This window comes from Ciconia boyciana, chromosome 6 (genome assembly GCF_034638445.1).
Source record: "Ciconia boyciana chromosome 6, ASM3463844v1, whole genome shotgun sequence".
NCBI lineage: Eukaryota > Metazoa > Chordata > Aves > Ciconiiformes > Ciconiidae > Ciconia > Ciconia boyciana.
Window position 1 is genome coordinate 53,983,321 of NC_132939.1, and position 17,679 is coordinate 54,000,999.

Sequence of the window (17,679 nt, forward strand, 5' to 3'; positions counted from 1 at the left end):
ATTATAATTCTAGCTTTCTGCTGCTCTTTTCTGCACAAATAATTGGGCTTTTACTGTATAGGACCCAATACAGTACAGGAAGGTTCCAGCTTGATTTTCAAGAGAACATGGACATCCACATCCTACTAGTAAAAGGGAGTTTAAATGAAAATGTTTAACTCTCAGCAGCTGAGACACCTTTAGAAATTTGGCTACAGGATCTGATACTGAAACATGCATAAAAGGCAGATGGATGGCAAAATTTGAAGACTCAGAAGTGGTGTAAAACACCTTGAGTGGACTGGAATAATGCAAGAAAATCCTTCTCAGTGAAGAGTATTATGATTGCTGGTATGTTTCCATTTGCCCTAGATTTGCGAGAAGCAGTGTATCAGGTGTAGATCTGTAAATTGTTGTCAATTCAGGAGCACGCTTACTTGCAGATTTGAATAAGTTCCTATTTTTTCTTTCTTACCCTCTTTCAGTTTCTCAAGTTTACGTTTTCAGTCAGAGAAGAGGCATGAATAGGAAAACTCCTCAAATAGTTTCTGTGATGGAAAAATTAGCCATACTTGTGAAGTATAGAAAGTTACCTTTTTCTACACTAAAAGATGGAAAACAAAGAAGTTGTATATACCTGTAAGTGGAAGATTGGTAGGATGTGCTGCTGAAGAATTTATATGCCCATTTTTCCTTTTATAGGAAAATATAGTGAAGAAACTTTCATCTCATTTCATACTGGAATATATATAGTGTCACATATATACACTCATAGTCATATATATATATATACTCCTCTAGTCATGCATATGGAAGAATTTTTGTTCATGAGCTTCTTACCTGCAAAATCTTTTTTGGGTGGAGAACATCTCTACCTGCCTCAAATGCATCAGGCATTTTCAAACTGCTTTATATTTATGTTTCCTCTCATGGAAGATTGCATTTTCTGTATACATTTTGCAACTTTCTGTATAAGTTTTGCGTTGTAAAGTAATCCTCTTTTCTCTTAACGTAGACTGTGTTGGAGAAAGAAATTCATATGCCAGCCACTCATTCTGCCTGGCATAATGGTGCCAAAGCCACACATTCATTTCATACCATATGTCCTTTGCAAGGCCACGCTCTGTACCTTGGTTCCATTTGTAGGTAGCCCCTTCACAAATGAGAGATGTGCTCATGAAGGCTGCAACATAGCTTATTTTAAGAGGCAGCCAGACCTTAATACCCTGTTACCACTTGCAGCAGGAGAATCATGCCCACTCCTTTTTCTGAGTCACAGCTTGCCCCTGAGAATAAGGTTTGTGAGCGGGTTCCTAAAATACACCTTTTCTTTGGCGAAGCGTCCAGTTTTCCTCATGTAAGAGACTGGCAAACTATTTCAAGAAAACAACAGAGCTTAAAGACTTCCACCCTTAGTAGTCTCAGCAGGGAAGCAGCTGCCTGTCCCTGATTCAGTCTTCTCACTCTCACAAGGCTATTTCCTTTTCAGCTGCCTGTTCAGCCTTTTTTCTTGATGCTTTTTCAGCCTTCTTCAGATGTTCCAGCTAAATACAGTTCCCTGTCCTTTCCAAGAGCTTTGCTACAAGCTTCAGCCATTCCCTAAACTCTTTTAAAGCTTCATCTGGACTCTCAGGGGACAATATAACCAGACTTGCTCGCTTTGGGATTATATCAGAAGTCATGCAAGAAACTGGTTCCTTCTTCATGTGTTGGGATAAAATAAGTTCTTTATATCTCTGCCCCTATATCACAACATAAATTGGTTGCAGTCCTTCTGAGAATAGAACCAGCGAGAATCTTGCCATTCTTGGGAATAAAAAAAACCAAAAAACCCACAGGTTGGATTATGTCTGTGCTCCTCCTTAAAAGATCAGTATGTCCTGTTAGAAGTACAGAAAATTTAGGTTTTTGTTTGCTCATAAAATTTTAAATAATATGACCCAAAGTACTTTTCCTTTCACAGGGTTGGTTTTAGGCTGGTTATTCCACAATTATTTAATTTGCAGACATGGATAAGTATCCTGAGTCTAATCCTGTTAGGGTCCACACCAGAAATCAAAGTTAAGAGTATGCCACAACTGTATTGGAATTAAGAGACTTTCCAAATATGATAGGTTAATCTGTTTTCCTCACTGTTCAGGTGACTGTGATTGGATACACCTTTGGGATACCAGACGTGATCATGGGCATTACTTTCCTAGCTGCAGGAACAAGTGTCCCAGACTGCATGGCCAGCTTAATAGTAGCAAGACAAGGTACTGTGTCTGCTGAAGCATAACTGCAATCTGACATACATGCTCTGTGATTTGCTTCCTCCATACACACAAATTCTCAGTGCAATTTTATTATTTTTTTCTTTTATTTTTACTGTTTCAGGGCCTTGTTAAAATCCAAAACACTTTGCTAATTATTGTGAACCAAAAAAATAATCCCTGTCCTGTTATCTTTTGCTTATTGGGACTGGGCACACCCTAACATTCTAGAAGGTCATTCAACACTCAGATATCCCATGCATGGTATGTATCAGTCAGGGTAAAAAGATAAAAGTAGTAGACAAAACTCAAATATCAGCTATAAAAAACTACATCAAAGAATATATGCTGACCAGCACTTGTCCATGTAAAACTTTTACCGATTTCTAGAAGACCTCTCGAACCCAGGGAAGTGAAGTGGTTTAAGAGGATCTGGCAGAAGTGATGTTGCTCCAGGCATACTTCTTATCCAAATGCAGACTTCTTTCCCATTGGGACATATGAATAGCTGCACTGGAAGGGGTTTTAGATAAATGTCAGCTATGTCCTCATCAGCTTTCCTATCGAAATTGTCAAAGGCGTTCTCATGTATCTTTAAGTTTTGATTAAAGTTTTTTACATTTCCTTTTTTACTTGAGAAATACCTGTAGCCACATCCCTTCCTGTTGTTGAAAAACATTAAACCTGACAGTGTGATCTCCTGTACTGCAGTAGAATAAGAAAAGGTCTTAATAGTATTCTTTTCCACTATTCCAATTCCCATAGTCTTTTTTTTCCAGATAATGAGATCTCCAGCACACATCATTGGGCAAACAACAAGGGTTCTGAAGTGATAAATTAGGTACTCAAAAGCCCCACTTTTATAGTTTGAGGTAGGAGTAGTGCTGTTAACTATTGCTTGATTGAAAAGAATTATATATTTAAAATATTTCATTTTCCAGGTTGTATTATCTGTTGTGTGCAGGAAAATCTCACAAAAAGCAGTACAAAAAAGTATTCAGGATTCTTATGGAACTACCTTCCTACTAAATTAGTTTTCCATATGTAGTATTAAAGTGAACAGATTTTTGCAAGAATAGAAGGAAAACATGTTATGTTTTTAAATTAACAGACTGCTTCTTTAGATTAGTTCTTTAGTATTAGGCAAAACTACTGTAGGGATTGTTTCCTCTGAAAGTTAAGGTAAGCACTAGCTTGGCAAAAAGCAGCTCCATTCTCTCAAAGACAATACAGGGACTTCGCACTACTTGGATTCAAGAGAGTTGTTTACTGACAGATTGCAGACAAAAAGTAGAGATGGGCACTACCGTAATATGGATCCAAAGCATAACCTTTTTCTCAGCAGCTTCCTGCAAGAAGATAGTGTACTTATGGTGTGGTAGCGTCTGTCTCCACTCTGTGTACTCTCAAAGTATTTGTGGGACATGTCCCATTTATGTCAGAGTTCCTCTTCCTTTCCAGTATTTACTTCGTGGAAGTGACTGAATAGTTAGGCTAGTGCCTAAGGGAAATGAGCAGGGGCAGAGAAGATTTCTGCCTTCCTCACATCTGTTGACACTGGTGCAGAATGAGATGCCAGCCAGTGATGAGCATTAAGAGTAGATTTTGAGTAATGCCTACAGACTTCACCACCGTTCACTCTTTTTTTCCTTTCCTGTAGCATTTTATTGTTCCTGAAGTGAAATCATTGCTGATTAAGCCCCACAAAAGTGCTCAATATCTTTGACTACCATCTGGTTGGGTTCTTTTCAGGATCACTTTTCATCATTCACATGAGATAAAGGCCACGTGTCCACATACTAAATCCAGTACATGATGTCCAGGTTCCCTGTGGCTGCAGGCTACCTAGAACAAGACTTGGTTTTTTAATTGGCACTGAACTTGGATGCTGAATGGATACCACACACCCAGTAAAGACTCTCCAAGGCACAAGGAAGATGTAGTTGGAGTGAGCAGTTGGTGCGCACTTTTTTCAGAAGTCATGCAAAGATTATGGAAATTGTCTCCCTACCTCAGATACTCTGGCCAGTCCAAGGGGGCTTGGATCAATGCAGATCATTCCCCTTTAGTTTCCTCTAGTACACAGAGTAATGGTCCTATACTTTGTTTTTACCCAAGAGGTTTTTTTATCTTTCTCTGCAGGCCTTGGTGACATGGCAATATCCAACACAATAGGGAGCAATGTCTTCGACATTCTGGTGGGCCTTGGCATTCCATGGGGTTTGCAGACCATGGCAATTGATTGTGGATCAACTGTATGTATACTTGGCAAATCTTTAATTTGTTCTTTTTGTCTATTTAAAAAAAAAATCCTAAAAAGAAAGCATGCAAATGAAATTTAAAAAAAAACACCAAAGAACCCGCTGAGCATGTTATTGGTTGCTAAATAAGGTGTTATTTCTTTGCCGAGAAACCAGGAGTTAAGGAAGCAATTCTCCTTCCACAAACTGCAATTAATTCCCAGTTTGTGAACTGGAGTACATTATACTGTATAGCAGAAAAATAGCACCATGGATATCTGTTCATGGCTCTGTCATTTTCTCACTACACAGCTTCAAGCACACCTGTCTGTCTCCCTGTATGTTAGTATTTTTGTCTGTAAGATGAGAATAACAGCGTATCTCTCTCTCCTGAGGATCTTTTAACATAAAATCCATTATAAATGCTGATTTATTTTTTTTTATGGAGGTGGGATTACTTATCCATTTTTTTTGATTCCTTAATCTTCCCATTCTTCATTACGACAAACCTGTCATGGATTTCCATAGTTTAAAATGTGCAAGTCAGTCACTATTCAAAACAGAAGGTGGACCATAAATCAGTAAATTGATTTCTGATCTCCAAAGCACAGTTATTATATGCTAAGCATTTTAAAGGTCTCTTCTCTAATTCCCACAGGTTAAGATAAACAGCAAAGGACTGGTCTATTCAGTTGCACTTTTGCTAGGATCAGTGGCACTTACTGTAAGTATTTGAGCGTCTCCAAGTATTCAAATTGCAAAATACTTATTAGGTATTTACATGTTATAGAAGGACAAAATGGAAATACTTACTATCCCCGAAGCATTGATTCTTGTAAAGTGTCATTCTTCTAGTGATACCATGAGTTGAAGAGCTACCATAGTCCTCAGTGAGGACTGCAGTCTGACATTTGGTGCAAGAGATGCTGGATACATGTAGGTCCCATTGATTTCAGTGGCAGTGTTGAAATTGTGGGATCCAGTAATACTTCTGTGCTCCTGTGTCCAGCTGCATACCCCAGGCCTGTCTCTACTTTATGTTGGGACAAGACTCAGGTATGCTTCATCACCCTTTGCCCTTGTCTTTGATTTCCAAAACCAGCCTGGACTAATCAAGTGCTGTAGCCATTGAATAGGCATGCTAAATGTCATTCAGCATAAGACACTTACCCTTGTAACACATAACTTGTTAAAGTGAAACAATAATTCTGTTTCAAAAGTCAATTTTGCTGGTACTTAAGGTCCGATCCTGCTGACTCTCAGGGAACCCTCTGTGGGAAGAATCAAATCCCAAAGGTATAAAAATATCCACTTATACTAACATCTTTCACTGATTGCCTGTGGAGGATCTGTAGAGGCTCTGTAGAGGAGGGGAGCATGACTGGAGATTTCAGACTGTTGCATGACTAGGCCTTACAAAACTCCACATCACCTGTGCATGACTTAAGTGATAGAATGACCAGGGCTGTTCACTCTGCCACTAACTTCCTAATGCATCTGATATATCAGCTGTGGGAACCGGTTCTTTTCTTTTCTTATCCCCAGTTCTGCCATACTGCACAGTGCCTGTGAAACAACAAAGATGTTCTGTAGACATTTGTATCTGATGTTGCTGCATGCATATTAGTAATCAGCACTTTGGAAAAAAATGGGAGGATTATGCAGATGTGTTACTCAGCTAGCTGTCATGCCTTTCTGTGAAGAGTCTTTTCATAGCAGAAGCCATATCACCTGAGTTCAAAGCATCTGTTATTGTCTCATCTGTTTTGCTGGATACTCTGATTCACACAGACTCTCCCAGCAAAACTCAGTGGAGAGTTTTGAGCAAAACAAATAATAATTCAGAGGCACTCAATACCATTTAAAATAGATGCCTTTGTGAGGACTTCATTGCTTCGCTACCTGTAACTTGTAACTCCCCTTAGTTCTGGAGCTGAGCAAAACATCAGTGAAAGCACCTCTTCTGAAACTGTTGAAAGAATGAACATTAGGTGCTGGTGTACTACTGGGACATAAAGGATCTGTAGGGGAACACTGGAGGGAGAGGCATTCATGTAGTTCAGTGCATTCCTTTAGTTCATATTGTATCAGTGAATGAGTGCTGCCTGACTACAACGTGCCCCATGTACTGAAAATGCACCACAGACTGAAACTGAGCACCTAGGGGCCTGTTTCTCAGTTACATGAGGAACTTGTGAATGGGCCTTAAAGTGGGTTCATTTAATATTTTGTAAAAGGATCTTAGGACAACTGAGAGTCAGGCCAGAGTTTGAGTTCTTAGTTTGGGCTTTTACATTCCTTTTCTTGATCAGAAAAACATATGTTGCCTTTTTGGTCTATAAAATACTGAGAATATATTTTTATCTTTGTTCAGGATCTCTAATTCAAAAGGCTCATTTTTAGCTTATAGTGGTTGTTTCCAAAAGTCTCCTTTGGGGCTTAATTAACTAACACTTTGTTTGCTTGCAGGTGTTTGGAATCCATGTAAATAAGTGGAAACTTGACAGGAAATTAGGCATCTACGTGTTGTTTCTTTATGCTGTTTTCCTGTGTTTCTCTATATTGATAGAGTTTAATGTCTTCACCTTCGTCAACTTCCCTATGTGCCGAGAAGAACTTTAAACCCCAACAAGGAGAGAGACTGAAATTCTTCTGATTATATGTGCTGTAAATGACAGGAGGCATTTCACATTTCTACCTTCTTTCCATCAGTAATTTGAGTGTCGTTCCTGCTTCATCAGCTGACAAGCACTTTTATCTGTGTGGAAGGAAAGCATACCTTTCTTTTAACATGCTAGCTCGAGGCAACCAAAGCATCTTCCTCCTCTTTGGACATTGCTGCTCAGTCATAAAGCTGTGTGGATCTTAATTAGAACTCTAAAATGACCCATTTCTGGGACATTCTGTTGTGGTTTTCATTCTCCTTTTGCAGACAATCAACCACCACCACCAAGGTTAGCAAGAGGACGGGAGAAAAATCTTTATAGTTCTTTTGGTTTTGACATCTACTTTCCATGGAAGAATAAGAGGCAAGTTCCGAACTTTTCTTGGCTCAGTCAAAATATCTCAACTACAGGACCAGAAAGTCCAAGGCACATATCATGGCATGCACTGTTGAGGACATCATTTCCCCCTTCAAGTGCTCTGCTTATAGAGGAACTGCACTGACAGTTTTTGGTGGCAGTGTTGAATATTTATCACCATTTTCAATGAACATGAATAATGTGGCAGAGAAAGAAGAGGAAATGGTTATATGTTGTATCACTTGTGATGATGCACTCTAAAAGTCAGAGTATCTGCATATTGAAGAAGAGAATTATATGCAGAAATTCATACTTGAAAAATATGTTTTACCATTAATGAGGAATGCTGTATACATAAATATAAACTAACATTTGTGGACTATTACACCACAAGAAAAACTTTGCATTGGCCCTTGTAAACCCATTGTGTAAATTTAGAAGAAACTAAACAAATAAATTATAACTGGGTGCTCAGTAACTATCAGTTACTGTTATCAGCGGAGAGTACTATCTGAACATAATCCAGACTTTCTGACAACAAAACCCACCCTGATTATGATTTGAGTTGATTGGTGGAGGGAAGAAGCTTATTTCATCAGTCAAGCTGGTGTATTCTTCTCCATTTTTTGTTTATTCCCAGAAGCTAAATGAAGATGAGTGTCTGACACTGAGCAGTGCAGATAAGAAACACCTAGACAAAAGCAAGTCTGTCAAGAGAATATGGTCCTTGATTTGATTGCATGCAAGTTTTGAAGCATGATATACTTCTTTTTAACTCCCAGTAGAAGCCAAGTTTTGATATCCTTTCCACCAGCATAAATCTGATATAAAGAGTTACTCTGGATGTAATTGACAGCAAGATCTGGCCCAGAGTATTAAAAATAGTGGGTAACATTCCACATTGTAGCAGTCGTATGATTGCAAATCACTGAGACAGCGTATTTTGAATTGCTACTAACTTTAAAAATATTTTAAAGCCGTATGTGAATGATCACATAAAGTTTCTAAAGAAGCACAGTTAACTTTATACATAGATTTTTTTAATTTTTTAATGTTTATAAACCAAAACAAATCTACCAACTAACAGTTGATGCATTTTTAAATATATTAATATTTTGCACTTAAAACTATATATAAAAAATCCCATTATTGTGTAAATGAGAACATACTATAAAACCTTAGCAAATAAGCACTAAATCAGAAAGTTCCTTATTTTGACATATACGACAAATAATTCTGTTTAGCCAGTTCACATGCAGAATACTGTTTACACCAGGCAATGTGTTTACAGTTAAGGCTATTTAAAAAATTATTTTGGTACAAATTAAGGAGTGTATTCTGCTGTTGCATTTTTGGGGGAATTGGATCTTTTCAATGTAATCCTAAGGATAAAAGAGCAACATATTTTTTATTTCCTTTACACTTTGTTACAAATGTCAGTATTAGTATCCATTTAGGGTTTTTCATTAATTAAGTAGTTATGTAATTAAACTAGCCAGTCCTAAAGATGGCAACAGATACAGCATTATTAAAATGCTTTATTGAATAGGCAAGCATGACAGTAAACACATTTATCTCAAGTATGCCGGTGACCCCATTTCCAGGCATTCAAGACATTTTTGCTGCAGTGTAAAGCTGAGGAGATGGACTTCATGTTCATCTTTATGAGTCTTCTGTTGCAGAAAGACTGTGAAGATGCAGCACACTGCTGTGCCACTGTAGGAGCATCTCTAGTCTTACTCTTTTCCCTGCTATCTTTCAGGAGGACATTTTGCTGCTGAAAATCTTGTGATGGCTTAGACATGAGGCTGAAAGGAGCAGAGAGAGAGGCTGAGCAAATGTTTTTTTCCTATGTTCTGCTGTTGGGTGGGCTTGGAGAACTAGCTGTCTCCAAGCAAACATTTGCTCTTCTGTGCACAGCTCAGGCAGCTCAGATGTCTTTACACTACAGAAGAGTAGTTCCAAAATCTAGTTTTGAATGCCTAGTCATCAGCTGAGTTGACAGTGATGAGGGCATCAATGTTTACAGTGCCAGACCTAGCAAATTGTACTGTACCTTCATATTTCTGAGCCAGGCAATTTTGGAAGACTAGGGGCACCAATTTGTTCTGTAGCAAATATGCCCAAATATGCATGAAATTGTGTTTACTAATGCCGTGAATCCTTCAGACATAATTTAGAATTATTCTGTCTAAATTGAATATCACCGGCTCCAGAAAACCAGTGTTCTGTTGTAGCAAGAGACAGTTTCAGAAGGTAATACTGACCTTAAATTGCGTGGCCGGTCCTGTCATCTATAGCACTCCCTAAAACATAGACCCACTTCAGGACAATTTATATTGAATTTTAATACTGCATTTCGTGAAGTGATCTCATATGCATCTGCTGCTATGAGACAGGTATCATGCCATCCTTATCATTATAAATAACATTAGTAGGATTCTCCTCTGACACCATGACATGACCAGCAATGTATTGTTTGCCAAAGAATTATTAGGGCCTTGATGACACATAATCATATAAAGTAGTTTAAAGAGTCCCTATGTAGTCGTTATCCATATGCTAAAATAAATAAAGATGGCAGTTATAGACCAAGCCATGCAGATAAACTGAATGGCCCGAGAAAGATCTGATTGACAAGTTGTTTTATGTCAGATAAACCCACATCAGAATGTATCAGTAATTCAGGAGGCTATTGCCAAGTAATAGCAGACTAGTGCCTTTCATGTGCATACAAAAAAAAAATAATTTGCTCATGTGGTCAGGAAACCACTACAAATTTTGCCATTTTCCAGTCAAGAAAAGGAGTGATTTGTGCTTGGCTCACTGCAATTAGTACAGTTCTATATCGCAGCTGTTCAGATTGTGTCTGTAAAATTTTGTAGCCATTTTGTTGTACTAACCATTGCAAAAGTTAGCTGGCTGAGTTTGGAATGTATGTCATAATGTTGTGTAAGTCAATGTTCAGCTCAAGAGTGAAAAGAAAGCTGGTGGATGTGAGAGGGAAAACTGTTACTGTGATCTGAAAATTGCCAGCATACTAACACTGAAGAGTAATACAACTGAGAAAAAGATATCCCATATCCAGCAAAGCTTAATTTCAGTAGGATTGATTCCATGCTTAAAGCTAAGCATATATCCAAGTGCCTTGCTGGATTTTGTCCTAAGATGACAGTGGAGCATGGTTTCTGGGTTTTCTATCATATTCAGATCTTTTCATATTTTATTGGGTTTGTAGTCTAAAGATTTTATTTCTTTCTCAAATTAAAAGGTTTGGCCAAAATCTGGGGACTTTGCTCTGCTTATACCACTTTGGATTTCCACTCTTGTAAATAAGAGAACTGGTTCCTTGTCTCAGATTTCAAAACTGTCTATCTGTCCTGGTGTACAAGCAGGATCAAAACTGAATTACAGCTGGCCAAGGAGAGCTTTTAGGAGCTCTTTTCCACTGCAGTTTCACTGGAGTAGCACAGTCCCACATAGACCCACAGGGTGCAATCCTGTCTGTAGTGAGCAAGTGGGAGTGTTTCCATTGAGTTCAGCAGTGTTTGATTCCCTTTATTTACCATAACAATTGTACTGCATTATAAAGTATTGCCTGAGTAAAGATTTCAGGCTCAGGATCTACATGTCTAAATCTAAAAAGCTACAGTTATGGTTATCTTAATGTCTATTTGATGATCTAAGGGCTGCTCTCTGGGCTGAAGTCCAGCCTAGAAGAACACCTTAAGTCTTCCCAACAGGTATGGCATAGTCAACCATCTTTCTCCTGGCTCAGTCATCGGCGTGCCAATTTTATTTTATTTTTATATGCTTGCTGCAGCTGTAACAAACATGTAATTAGTTTCTGGATTTAGATTATATTTGTAAACATTCTGTCAACATGTAAACAAATGGAAAAGGTCTTTACTAGTCTAATACTTAGCAATTATAGAGAAGATTCTATTCTGTCTTTGATTTCCTTTGTGACTCTGCTTTAATTACACACACTTGTTTCTATTATGTGTTTGCTCTAGTTGCACAAATCCCTCATGAGTCTTGTTGTCTTCCTTTCTTGGATTTCTTGCAATTGTAATGCCATTTATTTGCATCCTACATTTAGATGTTTTTGGTAGAATGCTTTAAGCTGTGTAAATACTGCCTAATTATTCATGCCAAGGAAAGATCAGACCTAATGTAATATGAAACAGACACTAAAATAACACTGATAGCCAGGTGAAACCAAAGAATCTTCCTAATTGAAATACATCACCTTTGAGCATAATGTTTTGTCATTGCAAGTCTCAGATCTCTCAGTTATTTGTATTTAGGCACTCAGAAGAAAATCTCTGCAGCTCATGCATTTACTACACTATTTCCTTTCTATTTCTTTGAGTCTGAACTCCAGATTTTTCATTTTGTTGGGTGCTGAGATTTGTATGATGGTTACACAGGTAAATGACAGCATTTAGTTCCAGCAATTCTGTACCAAACCCTTTATTGTTCCCTTGAACTATTTTGAAAACTCTGTATGCAAGTGATCAATGTTCTACTGAAGAGAATGTTGTTCAACTGACATGTGCATTCCAGTTTCTGACCGACTGTGTGCATGTTTAAAAACCTCCTTTTGAATAACTTGAGCATATACTTTTCTCACATTTCCCCCTGTGTGGGGTCCTCATATTTTCTCCCCAGAGAACGCTGTAAAATCCTATACATCCCTGTCCTGAAATGTGAGATACACGTAGCTCCTTCTCCACAGGCTGAGATGTGTAGGGATTGTGGCAATTGGTACATCACGTTGTTCTGCTTGCTACCATACTTCTGACATACAGTGCACTGTCTGAAAGAAATGAATGATTATGGGAAACTAATGCTGTTTGGATATTTTCTTACAAGAACTACCAGTTTGAATTTAATTGAATTTATTTTTCTTTTTTACTTGCACAAAGAATGCAAGCGATCATTCCCATCTTATCACTGAGATGATCTTGGTAAACTTGAAAGACAAATATACAGGTTGATTTATACCAATAGGGAATTGTGACAAAATCTAAAGGTATCAGAATATATCAAAACCAGACAGGTATAATCTCTAGAAAGACTAATACCAACTGAGATGCTTCCTTTCAGAGGGTTTTTACAGCAAGATTATGGCCTTCATTCATATACCACTTGTGTATGCAAAGAACACTTGTAAATCTGCTTCCCCAGCAGCATCTATGTTTCAAATGGCTGAAACTCTGCAACAAAGTTATGACCAAATTCTTGCCTTCACATTCCTGGGAGTGGTGCCAGTGTTCGTTAATGTCCTGGTAGTTGGCACAAATTTGTATCAGTGGAACCAAGAGTAGAACTTGGCTTCCACTATCTCCTCCATTGCAAGAAAGTATTTAAAATAATTTATGACCACTGAAATAACTTCTGAACCTTTTAAAATTCCCTGTGTTTCATACTTGCAGGCATTTGCAGTGCACCCTTATGAGGTGCAATACCTCTTTAAATATTATTAAAACTTTCTAGAACTGCTTACTTTGAAAACAGAAAGGGATGGGTTTGTAAACTGTAAATAACAGAAATCTATTTATCATGTTATTTATTTTTTCAATGACTGTGACCTTATGCACTGTGAATGCTCTGTGATATGGGGTCCTTTGTACAGATAAATATGTCATGAAATCCAAATGGATTTAATGTGATAATTTGTTACAAAATGTTGGCATGATATTTGATTATTTTTGTTGTGAAAATTTTAAAAAATAGTTAATTCAGCATTTGTAAAAGATTATAGCAGTCAGTATTGCAATGAACTATGTAAAAATATGTACACTGTCAATAAATTATATAAACAACTAGAGTGTTTGCTGTTTTTTTCTCAGATTATGAGAACATGTGAAACATTCTCATATTTATTGTTGAAAATCTAAAATTTCAGGACCCAACCAGGATATGTGCCTGTACTTTCTTGGTGAAATCTGGACCCCGCTGAACTGAATGACAGAAGGCCCACATTTTCATCTATTCCAGGGAGTATTAGCTGGATCAAGCTATTATTTGGGGTGAGTCAAGTGTATCAGTTTGATTTGCAGCAATCCTGAAACACACGATTTGCTCTTTTGGAACTAGAAATGTGTGATTTGCTGAGAACCCGATTTGCTGTACTGATCCAGAAGCAATTATGGCAGTCTTAGAACCACCCTGATCAAGAGTATTTTGGCTGCTTCATCCCATGGTATAGTGGTATCCAGCAGGTTCACACTGAGTACTGGATGCTGACTAGAGGGGATGGAAGCAAGGTCCAAAAGCCGCACAGTACTATTTTCCTTTCCCATTTATCTAGGCTCTGGAGATACTGTGAAGAGAAGGAAACCCTCTGACCCTTGGTTGCCCATTTCCAACATCCCTGTAGTCCACCTCAGGGTCTATGATGACTTCCAGTATACGTACATAGTCTCTGGTACAGTCTGTTCTGGGCTGACAAAAAGCTTTTAAATGCAGTTCTTGGAAAAAGAGGAGCTAAGAGTTAACTTCATCTCATGTGCTGGTGTATTAACAATTTCATTAGACAAGAGTCTTCTCATGAATACTCCTAGCCAGTTTACTACCAGGAGATGCAAGTTAAAACAAAGCTTAACCTTATTTTTCTTAACCGCAATGCATGCTTTTGGAATCCCTGTTGCTGTATAAACCTGTCATTAGCCACTGTGGTTTTTTTGCATCTACAGAAGAGTCCTAGTGAAGTGGAGAAAAGGGATATCCTGCATTCCTTGACTTTTGCGTAAGGGTTCATTCTTTGGTGTATGCTAGGCTAACTTTTTCTAAGCTGGGGAAAGGAATAGATTCCTTCTTACACACAGAATTCTTTTAAAAATCAAATCAAATCCTGAATGTGGGAAGTACCTCTTTTAGTCCCCCATAGGTTTGACATGATGACCCATCATGATCTGTTATGTAACAGGCTCTATAAAAGGCACATAACCTATGGATTAGTGACACAATAGGCATGACAATTCCTATGGGCTCTTATCATATGCCATATTATTGATGCAGACGCTTCCTATTGTATAGAAAGCAGAACTGTCATATAATCTGTGCATATGCTGAAAGCACTTTATTATAGCCAAAGAGCTCATTGTACTTAAGGGCTTCCCCCATAAGCCATTTTTAAACCCTTCCAACTCAGCTGCATAAAAATACAAAAAAAGGGCTGCAACATGCTGGGGGATGGAAAGGGTGAATCAGTCCTAGAAAAGATAAGAATTCCCCCATTTGGCTTGGATCTGTCACAGAGAAGCAGCATTTTGCAGTAACTGGATATTATTTCGTCATTTAGCTTTGATAATTGTTTATTTACAAAGCGTGATACTAGAACACAGTGCCACATTCCAAAACCTGTCAAATATCTGGCTTAAAAAAACACCCAGCAAAGCTCAGACAAATTTTTTTAATGTTAAAATTTGTCTTCATATTTTAAATATTTTACAGAAATACTTAACTATGTGGCAGAAATACTAAATATTTTGCAGAAAAATATGAGATTTTTTTCATTAAGTTTGGTCAATATCTTTAACAAAACTAATTTCAAAACTTCACATTTCTGAAACTCTACATTCTTTAAATTGCAAATAGTGTGAAAAATTTCACAAAAAAAAACCAAAAATGAGCTTCTCTCAAATCATGTGAAACTGAAATAGCACCACAATACTGGATTTTTGTATTTTTCCCAATTTTTTCCTGGGTCCTTTTAATAGTTCTAGTCCTTTTGTTTCTTCTTCCCTAACAGTATCTTTGGAAATGCCTAACATTCTCTGAAAACTGATGTTCTGCATTTGCAAAATCTTAGCTCTTTGCCTAGGATGGCTGGATATTTGTGTAAACACAGACTTCCCCCATCTGGGCAGGTCCATGCAGAACAGAACACCTTTACAGTTTTTTGTGTCAGAAAACTTATTTTCCAGCAAAGCAAGGGTAAGCTCTGAGTGGGCCTGGTCCCTGTTGAATTGCAGTGGAGGGAAACAAAAACCTGGGGTAGAGTTGAATTTGTGTGATGCATCTAGGAGATTGTTCTTATGCCAATAGCCAAGGTGCATTTCAAAGGTGCCCAGCTGGTGAACAAATCTAGAGCATATTTTTTTCTTGGACCTCTGTGCCCAGAACCAACAGAAGGATTCAGAGCTGAGATCTGACAAGCCTGCAGTGAGGGATGAGTGAATCTCAGCCAACCAGTTTGTCTAAGAGGGCTAAATTCTTCATTGAATGAGTTCATCATCGTCTGAAAATGACTACATGAGTTGGAGCAAGGAGCTCCTTAATTTAGTAGAAAAGAGCATTATGTGATACAGTAGCTGAAAATTTAAAACTAGACAAGTCAAGGCAAAAATCAGGTGTGAATTTAAATAATATCAACAATTAAGCACTAAGACACCTTATGTAGAAGGGTGGTGAATTTCCCATCATGCAGCCTTTCAGTGAGGCTTTTTGACTTTCTAAGAGAAATCCTTCTAAAAGCTAGAAGATAATGTTTCTAATGTCAACAGAAGTTACAGGCTTGATCAAAAAACCCCTGAGAAAAGTTTGTCTTGTGTTACACAGAAAGTGTGACCTGATGATTGTAAAGGTCCCTCTGACTCTCCCTAGCTTAGTGCCAGCAGAATTGGCTCTGTGTTCTACACTGAGATCTAGTTTCCCTCGTGCTGACACACTGGCAGCTGCCTGGCATTTGCATTTCCACTGTGGGCTGTGTGGCACAGTCTACTTACTCTTAGAAAGCTGGGAAATTCTTTCTGAAGATAAAAGGGGCAAAAAGTGACCTTTGTCTCCCTCTCCTTTCCATGCAATTGCTTTTCTCTGCCTCTGCTTCATACTTCTGCCTTATTTTTTCCATTATGTATTCTCCTAACGTCAAATATTTCCGGAATGATAGGGCTGCCAAATACGAGTGCCACCAGCCCTGTCTAACAGCACATCTGTCAGTCCCCAGCCTCTACAGCTGGTCCGTATTCAGTCAGGTTTCCAATACAGCAAACACTACTCGACCACTTAAGTAACTCCAGGTCAAATGTGTTCTGAGACTGACTGGAGCTTCACAGCATGGATAGCTGTTCATTTACTAGCAGTCTTGCAACCTTATCATTAGCTTTTGCCTTAACTGGGAATTTTTTTGTGAAGCTGTCCTCTGCCAGTGTTAGACATTTCATTTTCTCAGGTCTTGTGTAAATATAAAGGTTTCCAAGCTCCATCTGGTTCCAGTTACTCAAGCAATAGAAATACACATGCTTCAGGAATTTGCAGATGGAGACTTACTGCTTTGCTGCCTTATAAAATCCTTTACAAAGTTCACCACACTCTGTTGCCTCCTGGTATACCTGTAGTCTGTAAAACAATTTCCCCCAAAATGTACTTAAGTTAGAGAAACAAACAAGCTGACAGTCTCAGGCCCTTCTTTCTGATAAGGTTAACCTGCCTTCACTACTAAATATGGCTTTATAACGCACGCAAGCACACACACACCCTTGACCACCAAAGACTGCCTCTTCCTGAAATCCCCCGTTCATATAAATACAGGAAGTAGAAATAAGAGAGGCTAAAATCAGACCTTCTTGGTAGTTTGCTTTCATTTCAGTGCATGTTTAGTCCTCTGCCCTCTGATACTACTGAGTCTGAAGCTGCCGCCCCTCGAAATATCATCTTCAGTACAAAACCTAAGGATGTGGAGGTTCTGCTCAGCGATGGAAAGGAATTGCTTTCTTTACCAAGGAATTCTAAAGCCACTGTGAAACAGAAGTGTCTTAAAGTTTGCTGTAATGATGAAAACATCAGCAGGAGACAAGGGAGCCAGGGATGACTCAGGGTAAGTCCTGAATATTTAGTGACTGCTCACTTTTAATAACTGTTGCTTTCCTTTTCCTACTTAACAAAGAGCTCTCGGCTGCATTTGCGAGCTGGCTGCCGAGTTGTCAGCTACACAATCACAATGGTGTGGCATGATTGTACTGTAATTTACAGTATTTCCTTTAGCTAACATGTTCCAGCTGAAAACAAACTGCAATACCTTTATTTAGCTTGAACCTTAGCTATTTAGGGAAGAAGAAGGACGAATTCCAAGCTGCAGTTTAGGGCAAAGGACAGAATAAGGGAATGCTGTGCTTTTGGAAATGTGACAAATCTTTTCTGGGAGGCTTGCTTTGTTTCTACTGAAATGCTGAG

The 17,679-nt window shown here is 38.3% G+C and overlaps 2 protein-coding genes across 2 annotated transcripts in view; both read left to right on the forward strand.

Annotated features, from left to right (window-relative positions):
- The window catches only part of SLC24A4 (solute carrier family 24 member 4), a 96,790-nt gene extending 89,697 nt beyond the window's left edge, over positions 1 to 7,093 (forward strand). Inside the window, exons 14-17 of the mRNA XM_072864900.1 lie at positions 2,120 to 2,234; positions 4,374 to 4,486; positions 5,130 to 5,195; positions 6,941 to 7,093. Of these exons, the coding sequence (XP_072721001.1) occupies positions 2,120 to 2,234; positions 4,374 to 4,486; positions 5,130 to 5,195; positions 6,941 to 7,093 (447 nt within the window). The remainder of the gene's footprint in view (positions 1 to 2,119; positions 2,235 to 4,373; positions 4,487 to 5,129; positions 5,196 to 6,940) is intronic.
- Positions 7,094 to 17,017: 9,924 nt separating this feature from the next.
- Positions 17,018 to 17,679, forward strand: part of RIN3 (Ras and Rab interactor 3) — a 70,439-nt gene continuing 69,777 nt past the window's right edge. Inside the window, exon 1 of the mRNA XM_072865637.1 lies at positions 17,018 to 17,323. Coding sequence (XP_072721738.1) covers positions 17,277 to 17,323 — 47 coding nt within the window. The 5' untranslated portion in view covers positions 17,018 to 17,276. The remainder of the gene's footprint in view (positions 17,324 to 17,679) is intronic.